At 41.7% G+C, this 13,414-nt stretch overlaps 1 protein-coding gene across 44 annotated transcripts in view; it reads right to left on the bottom strand.

Moving 5' to 3' along the window:
- Ralgps2 (Ral GEF with PH domain and SH3 binding motif 2) overlaps positions 1–13,414 on the bottom strand; it is a 180,247-nt gene that overhangs the window by 88,629 nt on the left and 78,204 nt on the right. For 35 of the 44 annotated variants that reach the window (XR_015635221.1, XM_087580891.1, XM_087580881.1 and 32 more), the window contains 3 exon segments: positions 11,812–11,951; positions 4,672–4,776; positions 3,652–3,702 (listed from right to left, as the gene is read on the bottom strand). Coding sequence is in view for 32 of the 44 variants with exons in the window: in XM_087580891.1 (XP_087437017.1) it covers positions 3,652–3,702; positions 4,672–4,776; positions 11,812–11,868 (213 nt within the window). In the remaining 12 variants the exon portion in view is untranslated. 44 annotated transcript variants of the gene reach the window in all.

A 13,414-nucleotide genomic window follows, 5' to 3' on the forward strand; every position in this document is an offset into this window, starting at 1 on the left:
AAGAAGAGGAGAAATAAAAAAGCAACTGCGGATGAAGAGAGGACCTGTTTTGTTAGTGCAAGAGAGGGTACATAATTAAACTTACACATAATTAAAAACACCTTCCCTGAGGGCTTACCACCTTCATCAGACAAACGTCTCCAGGGGAGCAACACCCACCCAGCCTCACTCCAGTCCTCGTCTGTGCACAGCCCTTTGACCCAGTTTACAGGGTTGTAATTCACTAGCCTTTGCTCACTGGTTCCTCACCAAAACACATTTCCCCAAACACACCAACAGTGTGCAGCCTCGCCTCCCTGAAGACTGCTTCTCAGTGGAGTCTTCCTGATGACATCATCCAACATGGAAACCCACTACACCTCCTGTCCTGTCCGCCTCTTTCTTTTTCCCACAACACTGTTTAACTCACTTCACTGGAACATGCAATCTGGGAACAAATTTCAGTGCATGTTTTACTGTTGCGTCTCCAGCAACTAAAGCAGCGTCTGACACACAACAGACACTTGGTACACTGACTACATCACAATGTAAACAGTTCTGTCAGATGACAAGTATAAATCAGAAAGGCGTCAGAAGTCTGCAGAAAAGCAAAGAAGTCTAACGTTACCAGACAACTCAAGGTGAAAGAAGGAGTTAAGCATGACAGGCTGAGCTTGGGATGAAGGACTGAAAGGAGGTCATCTTGCTAGACCAGAAAGAGTAGAAAATGTGCTTAGAAGCAAGAAGAGGGCAAAACAATGAAGAGATTCCGATCCTGCTTATCTTCAAAGCAAGTGAAACCACTGGGGTGGTTTGAGCAGAGGTCACATGAGCACATCTCAATGTAGCTTACCATGGCTACCTGACAAAACAGACCTCAGGGGTCAGAAAAATCGGAAGCTCCCTGTAATGGTTTACAGGCATTGTCAAAGGGAACTGAGGCATGTGTCTAGGTGTGTCTGTGAGGGTTTTCCAACGGTAATTAACTAAAAGGAAGACCCACTCTGAATGTGGGGAGCACCATACCATGGTCTGAGGGGGAGACCAGCTGAGTGCCAGCGTACCCCTTCCTCTGCTCTATGGCCCACAGAGTATTAACCACTCTATTCCACCATGCTTTCCCACCAGCCTAGACTCTCTCTCAAACCACAAGCCCAAATCTTTCCTCCAGGAAGTAGGTTCTGTTGGGTTTTGGGCACAGTGACCAGAAAAGTGGGGAGTACACACACAGATCAAGTGAGAGCATCGCCGTGACTTAGTGGAGAGAAGATGGCGTCTTAGATTGACAGCCAAGAACTAGGGATTTATGAAGGTAAAACCAACAGAACTGGGTACAACCTAAAGTCACCGCACGTAGACGGAGAGCAGTGACGACCAGGAGTCCACAGTGCTAAGTTCCAGGCTAGTTTGGGCTACCTAACACCCTGTCTCAAAAGGCTGGGTGAGTGGGAATCAGCTTGACAGTTTAAAGTGTTGTTTGATGTCCCAAGGGGGGGAAAAATCCTCTTAAAATGGAAGTCTATGTCTTCAAAATAACAATGGAGCATACAATGTCCAAGCTCCTAGTCATACATTTCAGAGCACCTCAAAGAGGGCACTCCAGGTAAAAGAATGCAGTCATCTAATGGTAAACTCGGAATCCACAAACTTAGCATAGAAGAAAAATATAAAATAACTCAATAAAAATTTTATTCTGATTTCAAGCTGAAATATTTTGGCTACTGGAAGTTAAATAAATCACCAAATGATTTCACCTGTTCCTTTTTATTGTATAATGTGGCTACTACATAATATACGGTTAAATAAACAACCACAGATTTCCATGGGTTATGAGTCAGGTGAAAGAGCAATAATAAATATATTTCGTTCAAAAGAAAAAATGATTCATGATTCTCAGAAGACTGCTGAAGTAAGGTGGGGGGGGCGCGAAGGGCTTCTCAAGAAAAATGGGGTTTTGTTTTGATCATTTAAATACAACAATCATTCTCCATCTACTGTTATTTATAGAGTACACGGTTCTTCTCTGTCTCCCATTAATCCAGCAACTCTATTTTTTAGCCCCTCTGCATTGTTAGAGGAGGACAACATGGGCTTATGGAAATCAGGGCCCAGAGGTCACGCAGCCAGCCCTCCCTTCCCTTGATGGGCCGCAAACTTGAGATACTAACACAGCAAGTGGCCTACATGGGAAGACATCACAGCCTGTTCACACTCAGATGTACTGGACTTCTTAGCTACTACAGTATTCAGGGTCACTACGGATTGCATATAACACAACACATACTGCATACTATTCCCAAAGAACCAATAATGAATTATCAAATGGCTTTGTTTGGGAGACAAGAATCAAGTTTATATTCTTACTCACTAAGCACAAGAACTGTCTTCGGAATCTAAGCCCACTGTCAATACTGAGCTATTACTATAGTTTAGATAGGACCTCAATGTATCTCTGAAGTATGGGGCTGTGCCGAGTCTCCAGTGAGGGAGACGGGGGAGGCTCTCCGAGTCTTAGGGAAATCTTATAGCACAGGGGAGCACGCAGGGATGAGGTGGCTCTCAGGAGTGGGCGTCCTCCTGAGCTTGGCTCTGCTACACATGCCAGTCCCTTTCTACTTTCCTGCCACATTGTGAAGCAGCCAGAGGCCTCCACTCAAAGCCCAACAAATAATACCTCCTGGTTCTGAACTTTCAGCCTCTGAGAACTGTTATCTAAATAAGCCTCCTCTATATAAGGTACCCAGCATCAAGGCATTTTGTTACAGCAATACAAAATAAACTAGGACAGCTGTGTATAAAGGATTAACTCTCACTATTCCCTCATCAATGAAGCAAAATTATTAGTATCCACAGGCCTTAAAAATGATAAGCTATAAACACACACACACCCACTTATAATGAGGAGGTAGATATGTAATATTAAGTCTCTTTTTTTATTGGGAGAAAAATATGTTTTGTGGTCCTCCTCTAAAGTGCCGACATAGGGACCACCTAGCCTGGCCCTGAGTTCAAATGGCACATGAAGGCGGAGAGAACTGAGCTCATAAAAGTTGTTCTCTGACCTCTACACACACATCCACACCACTTACAACACATGAACATACACAATAATTTTTAAAAGTTAAATATGCTAAAATAAGTCATATTGCAAAATTAAGGTAGATGGAAAGATTACTAAGTTATATCTAATTTTCACCTTCCCATTAAAGTCTCACCACCACCAAACACTTCTGTAAAGCTATTACTTTCTTCAGTAACCAAGAGATTCAAACGTCCCATTTACAACTGAAGAATGCACTTTGATGATTGGCAGCTGAGTCTCTAAGGACTCAATAGGTAACTGACATTACAAGCTTTAGACATCCAATAATTAATACAAAAAGGATACTATGGTTTATTGTTTTCAAAGGAATATTCTTTTTTTTTTTTTTTTTTTTTTTTTTGCTTCTTTTTTTCAGAGCTGGGGACCGAACCCAGGGCCTTGCGCTTCCTAGGCAAGCGCTCTACCACTGAGCTAAATCCCCAACCCCTTTTTTTTTTTTTTTTTTTTTTTTTTGGTTCTTTTTTTTCGGAGCTGGGGACCGAACCCAGGGCCTTGCGCTTCCTAGGTAAGCGCTCTACCACTGAGCCAAATCCCCAGCCCCTCAAAGGAATATTCTTAAAACTACTTACATCTGGCTGAATAGCTTTAAACACTGGAACATCCATTAGTGTTATCTGACCCTGAAAGACAAAAAGGTTTGGTTTGGTTTAGTTAAATGGTAATATACAAATAAATACAAATAAACAGAATTTATTCAAAATAAGATAAACTTTCTGCTCTACACTAAATTACTGAACACGTAACCTTTAAGGACTTAAAAAAATAGACAATTTAGTCTTTTTGCCATTAGATTTAACTCCTAGTTATCTCCTTCCTAGGGAAGGCAGGGGAGGGGACATACTTTAGCACTGTCATCCATGAGATGGCTCAGCAGCTCTCTCAGCAGAAGACTGGCAGCCTGAGTTTAATCTCTGCTTCCCATGGCAGAGGCAAAGAGCCAGCTCTAAGGTGGCCTCAGGCCAGTACATATGCACCGTAGTGTATGAACGCTTCTCACACAAATTAAGTAATGCATGGAATAAACAACTGCTACTAGAAGAAACCAGGGAAAGGAAACACATACTCCAAACAAGGGAAAGGAAAAACATACTCTTGGAATGTAAGAGTCGTTCAAGACCAGCTAATAAAAAGAGATCAAAAAACCTAAATAAATGAACACTTATGTCAGTTAAAAAGATTTTCTAGATAATTTTATAGTACTCATATTCCAATGGTTGAGAAATCACAGTTCTCAATTTTTAAATTTCAAATCAGTAAAAAACAAAACAAACAAACAAACAAAAAAACAAAACACTACTGTGGCTGTGATAATAGGTGCTTGGGAGTCAGCACAGTAGTGATCAAGTTCTTACCTCTCTGTTCTATGTCACGGAGTAACAAGCAGTTACCCTTCAGAAAGCAAGCTGTCCTTACCCCTCACGTGCCATTCCTGTGCTATTCCCCAACAATTCCTAGATCCAGCTTTTAAAAAATCCATCTCCTCCTCTGAGGAGATCTGTGAGGCCACAAATTCCAATTCAATAATTATGACGATGATGATGGATGTAAATTACATGCAAAAACTAGAAATCGAGAGACAGAAAGCTTACCGCGTATTCTTCTGGCGTAACCTTAAGAACGTCAAATACCACAGCATCAAAGCTTTTCTTCAATTCAGAGCCCTTCTCACTTAATGACTCAGAGCTGCTACTTTTCTGACAAGATGGAAGAAAACACAGCCTTTAAACATTGTCTCACAGCCATGACACAGAAAATAGATAGGCCTTTAAAAACAGGAACTCGGGCTGAAAGGCTGGTTGACTGGTAAAATGTCCACTAGAGAAACATGCAGATCTAACTTGGAATCTCAACATCCATGTAACGTCTAGGTGGGGTGTACACTCACAACCCTAGGGCTAGGCAGGACACAGGGTAAGAGGATCCATGGAGTTTTCTGGCCAATTTAAATAGCTACACTTTAATCAACTCCAGATCCAGTGGTAGGATCGCTCAAAAATAAGCTGAGAGTAAAGACACCTGTGGTGTCCACATGCACATGGGCACACCACATGAACATGCATGCATACACATATGCACGTGTACACACACACACACACACACACACACACACACAGAGAAATGCTATATAAAGCCAGAAATTTGGAAAACTAACATTGAGTTTGTGTTTTCTGGGTTCCTACGTAAGTCACTCTTTTGCATATCTCTTCAAACATTCTGATTTTATGCAATTCTAACAAGAGGTAAAGAAAACAGTGTACAATGAAGTTATACGTCACTTAGCAATTCAGATACTGTCAAAGTGCTGTTAAACAATCTTGTCAATTATCAGTATCACCATCTACTCACACATCTACAATGGCTACAACACGATCATGGCACCATCCTTATTCATGAAGTTGCTTTGAGCAAAATGCCATCATGCAAGGCATTTAAACGTGCAACTTTTAAAATGAGGAGAAACAAAATACTCTGGTTACATATATCAGAAAAGAGGGATGCCATTTATTAAATGATGGCATAAGCCAGTGTACTTGTTGTTAATGGTTAGTCCTGGTTATCAACTTAATACAGGGAGCTTAAGTAAAGAACTGTCTCCATCAGACTGGCCTGTGGGCATGTCTGTGAAGCATTTTTGACTGATGATTCATATGGGGCCCACCACTGAGGGAGGCACCACCCCTGGGCAGATGGATCTGGGCTGTGTAGGAAACCTTTAGTTCCTGCCTCTAGTTTTCTTCCTTGAGTTCCTGCCCAACTTCACTCAGTCTGTAAAATAAAATAAACCCTTTCCTCCACGAGCTGCTTTTGGTCACATTATTTATCTATCACCCCAACAGCAAGTAACTACAACAAAACCATATCATTAGAGTAGGGCTGTTGCTGTGACAGACCTGACCATGTTGATATGGGGAAGGATTCTGGATCTTTGGGCTAGAAAAGCCACTGGATGCTCAGAACTTACAGGGCTGTTCTATGGCAGCTTAGACAGTAAGGATGCTGAAAGAAAACGTAGATAATGGCAGTCTAGGGTGTAAAGTTTCAACAAAGCATAGACTAGCGGGGCTGTTCACGTAATATTCTGGATTAAGGACCTACAGGATAAACCTGTCTGAAGAACAATCTGGGATTCCTAGGAGTCCAGCATCACTGACGCAAAGTCTTCTGGGAAGTGTTTCCTTGAGGCCACCCACAGTGGGGTAAGGCTGAATCTCACGCTGGAAGCTGAACATCGTGTAAGAGTGCCCTACATGGCACGGGAGTGGAAGGAATGAAGAGATTATGGAGTAGCTGAAGCTTTGCACCACATGGTAGGATGGTGTTTCTGCAGAGAATCCAGGAGTAGCATTAGTAAAGTTACAGCCTCATTTGCAGCAGAAGCCCCAGAACCCAAGGGTCTCAGAGAGAACTTGGCTTGGCACCATGAGAAGGGCTGGAGCCTGGGAAGTGAGAGGCCTGAAAAGGCCAGTGGAGCAGAAAGTCCCAGACTGTGCAGGAATGGAGAAAGTGAGCTGAGCTCAGCAGGGCAGAGAATTCACTGCTCTCTGCTCCTGACTCAGGATCTAACAAGACTGGCTGCTTCAAGTTTCTACAGCCTGGATTTCCCCCACGGTGACAGACTGTAATCTACAATTGTGAGCCAAATAAGTCCTTTCTCCTTAAAATGGCTTTTGTGTAGATGTTTTATCACAGCAACAGGAAATGAAGCTAAGATAGAAAACAGTACCAAAGTGGGTTTGATGCTGTGATAAATCTGACTATGTGGTTTTTAGGACTTTGTAACTGTTTTGGTGATGGAATGTAAAGAGTTTGGAACTTTGGCCTGGAAAACTAATGAGCACCGTCACCAGAACTAAGTGGGCGTTCTAGAGGAGGCTAACTAGAGAAGAGCTCTGGAAGGAACAGAGTGGAGGCCTAGACCAGCAGGCTCCGGAAAGGAATGAGCACTCACTGGAAATGGACAGGGGACAGGATGCCTCAGCAAAGAATACAACTGCATTCTGTCTACGTCCTTACAACCTGAATGAAGCTCAAGTTAAAAATAATAAATTTCTTTGACAAATCAGTGGCCTAAAAGCCACAGACAGTATTAAGAAAGAGGTCAATTGGTTCAGGTTAAGTATCCCAAAACTTAGCACTTCTGAGGAAATCTGCATGGATATGCTAACAAATCTAAAACTCAGAATGAAGCAGAGAGTACGTGTTTTTAATTATACTGTTTTGCCACACTAGAACTATTTAAAACATAGACCTTGATGACCTTGCCTGTCACACAGAAAGTATATTAGCCTGAAGCCTAACATAATTCACTTACTTTTAGAAGAAACAATTTTTTAATGCAAGTAAAAGGATCTGTTTTATCTGATATTTGTACACTGCTTCCAGTGAATTATAGCAGGTGTCTCTGGATACAGTTACAAATACACTAACCAAAGACACATGCGATATTTAAGAAATATGGTTATAATATAACAATTAAACACAATCTGTCTCATGGAAGAAAAACTATGAACAAATTTATATAAGAAAATGTAAGTTGTTTTTTAAGTTACAATTTCAAAAATAACTCCCATCTGCTTATAGGAAAAGGATTTGTTAAAATACAGTATTTGAAATGTATCTTGAAAGACAAAATTTCATTTCTATGTTAAAGAAAGGAAACACTGGAAGAAAGAAAAAACCCATGTGTAAAAACTGACACAGGCAAGTTGTAACAGAAGGGGGAAACACCAGATGGCTACAGAACATCTATAGGAGGGATATTCTCAGAACAGAATGTTAAATTTTAAACAGTACTAATGGGAATTAAGTCTAGTAGAAAGAAAATATAGAGGGCTGGCATGAGGACCTGAGCTTAGGTCATCCCGTCCCTGGGGTCCTGGCCAGCTGGTCTGACTGAGCCGGTGAGCTCAGGATTCAGGGAAAGACCCTACTGGTCAGCTTCTACTATCTGATTTGACAAAAGTGAGAATCATCTGTAAGTGGGAACCTCAATTAAGGAAGTGCCATACGGGATGTGGACTGTCATCCATACTGGATGTGGACATGGCAGTGAAGCACTGTCTTGACTGATGATTTATGGGGGAGGGCCTAGCACCCTGAGATTGGTACCATCTCTAGACAGGTGGGCTTGGCCTGTCTAAAAAAGCAAACTGTGCAAAGCCAAGGGGAGCAAGCCAGTAAGCAGCATTTGGCAGCATTCTTCCATAGTTTCTGCTTCAAGCTTCTATCTTCTCTTCTCTCAGTGATGGACTATATACCAAATGGAACTCTTTTCATTCCAAGTTAGTCTTCGTAAATTGTTTATCATAGCAAAGGAAAGCAAACTAGGACAGGCTCTGTTTGAAAACATAAACAAGCAGAGAAGACAAAGGCTAACTAACAGCCACCACTGCCTCTTGGCCTACACGCAAGAGCCCCAGTGCACACACAACAGGTTAACAAGGTACCAAGGAGGAGCCTGAGGCTAGTCCTGGATCAAAGACTGGCTGTAAAAGCATCTAAAGTTAATTAGCAGGTGTGACAGCTGCTCCTGGCTGTCAACCTGACTATCTGGACTGAACTACAATCCAGAAACGGAGGCACACTGTGATCCAGATCCTGCAGCTGGAAGACACAGGCTTTTGACCTGGATCTTAACATGGAATGACACACACTTCTGATTTAGATCTTGGGACATAGTGGCCATAAAAGCTTAGGCCCAGGTCTTTAATCCCAGGAGACAGGGGTAAGCAGTTCTCTGAGTTCGAGGCCAGCCTGGGACAGAGCAAGTTCCGAGTAAAGACAAGCTTAGGTCCAGGTGTGGTGGTACACAACTTTAATCTGGGCCATACCTTCTGCTCAGGCCTACACAAGAAGGAAGGAAGGGTTGTCCTTCTTCTCCTGCTTGCACTTACTTGTCAGCACATCTGTTAGAACCTACTTCTTCAGGATTCCAGCTTATATAGAAGACCAGCTCAAACACCACCCTCCTGGGACTGAGCAAATAGATTCTTAGCTTTCCAATTCAGAGCTGTCCATTGTTGGGTTAGCTGGTCTGCAGACTGTAAGTCATTCCAAAAATTTCCCTTAATAGAGACATTCTATAACTCTAGAGAACCCCAACTAAAACAGCAGGCAACAAAGAATCACCAGAAGTTCATGGAAGTTTAAGAGCTGTATTTTAAAGAATATTAATTAGGGGCTGAAGAGATACATCAGTAGTTAAAAATGCTTCTTCCTTAGGGGAATTAGAGGAAGGATTCAAAGAGCTGAAGGGGCTTGCAACCCCATAAGAACAACAATGCTAACCAACCAGAGCTTCCAGGGACTAAACCACTACCCAAAGACTATGCATGGACTGACCCAGGGCTCCAACTGCATAGGTAGCAGAGAATAGCCTTGTTGGGGCACCAGTGGAAGGGGAAGACCTTGGTCCTGCCAAGGTTGGACCCCCAGTGCAGGGGAATGTAGGGTAGGAGGTAAGGGAGGTGGATGGGGGAACACCAGTATGAGGAGGGGGCAGGGATACAGGTTATGGACAGGAAACTGGGAAAGGGAATACCATTTGAAATGTAAGTAAAGAAATATATCTAATAAAAAAAAAAGGAAAAAAATGCTCCTTGCTCTTCCGTGGATAGAGTTCAGATCCCAGCACCTGCACCTCCAGACGACCTGTCCTCCAAGGATATTTGAACGCACATGGAATACACACATGCCCACACTACATAAAAGCTCCTAAACTGCAAGAATACTAATTACCATTAAATTTTAATTAAACTGATCAGGAAAAACAGAAAACTCAGAGCAGGCATAACAGCACACGGCTACAATGCAAGCATTGGAAAGGAAGATCCCTGACTATGCACTGAGCTTGTAGTGAACCTGGGCTCCATAAGATGTGGCATTCTTAAATAAAACAAAACATTCTTGAACAAATTTCGCCCTCTAGTGTGGGCAACATCTTGGACTTCCCGTCTAATCAAGGGAATATGCAGAAAAGGGATGGTATGACTTCCGTGATTACATCATATAAGATTATCATTTTGCGCTTGCTGGCAGACTCTGTTGACGAAAGGGTGTGGTGTCCAAATCCACCCAAGTAAACAAAACAACAGCAAAAATTTACCTGTGCAAAGGAAGCTACGAAACTATCTGGCTATTCACAGACTAAGGAAAGGGGCTGTCAGACTTGATGGTTAAGACTATGAAAGATCAAGACAGTCAGGGGACTGAGGAATTAAACAGCATTCTCTTCTACCACTGTAAGAAAAACTAAAAAAGTAGGAAAACTAAATTTTTAAGGAAAGTACTTGAGATCTGTATACAAAGCAATAAAATAGAATGATAAGGAAAAATAAAATCATAATACATGAATACAAGAACTGATTTCCTACTTGGGTCTTAACGTCCCTTTCAAATCTAAACTACAACAGCAAAGCAAACTCTTCCTATTGCTTCCCAAACAGTTCTGCGCTCCAACAGTTTTAAGTCAAGGTCCTGAAGGAACCTGTGTAACAGAGTATCCCAAAACAGTTTCTTTTAATACTAACCCCAATAAAGAGTTTTAAGCAATCATTGTAATTATTTTCAAGTATCTTAAGTAGATAAACTACTTTGTATGATGCAATTAACATTTGAATGGCAAAATTTAGTTATTTAAAAAAGGCATGATAGCTCATGTCCTTTTTGTCTTAACACTTGGGAGGTTGAAACAAGCAGAGTGCTGTGAGTTCAAGGTCAGCCCGTTCTACAAAATGACTTCTAGGCCAGCCAAGATTATACAGTGAAACTGTTTCAAAACAAATTAATAAACAAAGACAAACCCTTAGAAATGGCACTGTGGGTAAGAGAGCTTGCTCTCTAAGAGGCCCTGAGTTCAGCAGCCCAGTGACCAGCATTGTCTCAAGGTAGTAAGGCAAAAGATGGTAGAAAAGACATCCAATGTCCTGCTCCAGCCTACACACACACACACACACACACACACACACACACACACACACGCATGTGAGCTTTGTACATTCATATGTATACACTATACACACAGACAAATAACAGTCCTCAGAAAAACAAATACTGTATGCTCTTCTTGGATTATGAAAAATCTATATTTAAATATAAATACACATGTATGCACATGCACCTGAAAGTAGAATGGAGACTATTAAGTGAGAGTAAGATATCTATAGAAGGGAGAGTTTGGCAGTAGTGGTACACACCTTTAGTCCCAGCACTCGGGAGGCAGAGGCAGGTGGATCTCAAATTTAAGACTAGTGTCTTTAGACCAAGTTCCAGGACAGCCAGGGCTACAGAGAGAAACCTTGTCTCAACAAGAGGGAGGGGTGGGGTGGGAGAAGAAAATAAGAGAAGGTAATGAGAGGGAGAAAGATAACCCACTACATGTCTTTCTCATATATAGAGAACCTAGGGAGGGAGGGAGGGAGGGAGTGTGTGTGTGTGTGTGTGTGTGTGTGTGTGTGTGTGTGTGTGTGTGTTAAAAGCTAAAGAACACTCTTTGTAAGGGGAAGGAAACTAGCAAGTGGGAAAAGAGGGAGGGGGACAGATATGACCAAGGTACAAAGACATAACAATAAAGTCTATTATTCTGTCTGATGACTAAGAAAGAGTACCTGAAGACAAGCTGTAGAAGTGAACGAGGCCTTCCCTCACAGTGATTTTTAAATGTCACCAAATGTAACGTTTAGAAGTTTAGAAAACAGGGTAAGAAACATTGTAACAAGGCTACCTCTCACCTCAGAAACTGTAGCCCCAATATTAACACTGCTTGCCTGCCCGTTCATTAGGTCCATGCTTTCCTCATCAGTCCCTGAGCCTATGTTAACAGCAACAGAGGTCTGATTACTTCATGTCCAAGGCCACAAATACATCATTCCTGTTGGAAAAAAAAAAAAAAAAAGAGGAAGAAATTAAGATGTGTGTCTTTCTCTAAATTCAAGAAAACAACCATGCCAATGACACACTAGGGACACCAGTGTGTTCCAAGGATCAGAAGTACAATGGTGTCAGTACTCACTATTATAGTCAGCATAAGTGAAATAAAATTATTACTTCACTTACTAAGTGATGCCATGAGGGAAAGAATCAGACTGCATAGTATTTTTAGTTTAAACTAAATAATAAGCATTTAAAATGTGACAAAGTAATACATCCCTCAGTTCAGTTTTCAAGATTTAGATGCAACCTCTAAATTAACAATATAGAAGAGACTTGCCATCATTTCTCCACCAAGATACCGCTAACACTTAAAAATATTATAGGACATGTCAAGACATGTTCATTTATGTAGCAGAATAAGGTTTATTGAATACCCTCAATCCATCACCCCACTGAAAACACGAATTAAGAGAAAATACCATACTCACAATCTGACAAAAATGCCTTCACTATTCCCCTAGAGCACAGAGAACAGCCTCTGGGACAGTAGCAGGCAGGTGAGGACAGAGGACTATGACTCATCTAAAATGCTAGCCAGGCAGGCATCCTCTCCATTCAGACCGTTACTTCTTTCTACCTTACTGATATCAGAAAGTCCCCTTGAGATCTTACTGTTAGCTTTCCTACATAACACAGTATAATTTCTTCTTCTCCATAAAATAACAGGGTTAACAGACTTTGAGTCCATTTCCAAATTTAAATACCTATTTTTACCATAAAAGAAACTGTAAGTTGAGTATTCTACACTATTTACCATACACCTAGTCTGAACTGTCCACGATACTCTACCAAGTCCATTATACGCTTTCTCTACAAAGCTCAGGCACTGCTGGACCCAGTGATGCAAGCTGGAAATCCCAGCTAGGCAGCAGTCTGAGGCAGGATGATCACAAACTCAAGGGCACCAGACAACTTACTAGAGGCGGGAGGGGAGGCTGGGGATACAGCTTGGTAGTACAATATCTAAGTCTAAGGATCTAAGTTCGATTCCCAGTGCAGACTCCCCTCCAACTCCCAAAGAAATCATGAGCTCTGAAGCAAGACTGCTTAAAGTCTACATATGACATAACAACTTTTCTGTACTGTTTCCTCATGTATAAAGTGGGCAACAGTGAGTATGTCCTTCACAGAGCTGCAGTGAAGAAAACTGAGCACAGATGCCTTACGCATGGTACATTGTCCTGCGACAATGCAATGAGGATGTGGACTTTCTCATTATCAACTCAGTGAATGTAAGGAAAGAAAGGAAAAAGACAAGACTGTGTAAACACTGCAGGCAATCAGAGTACATCTGGTGAGCAGCGTGAAAATCCTAACACAGAAGAAATAAGAATGTCTCTCAGATGAACCAAATCGTGCTCCTGGGGTTTCAAACAAAATTATAACGGCCGACAGCAGCTT

Source organism: Rattus norvegicus, chromosome 13 (genome assembly GCF_021556685.1).
Source record: "Rattus norvegicus strain SHRSP/BbbUtx chromosome 13, alternate assembly SHRSP_T2T, whole genome shotgun sequence".
NCBI lineage: Eukaryota > Metazoa > Chordata > Mammalia > Rodentia > Muridae > Rattus > Rattus norvegicus.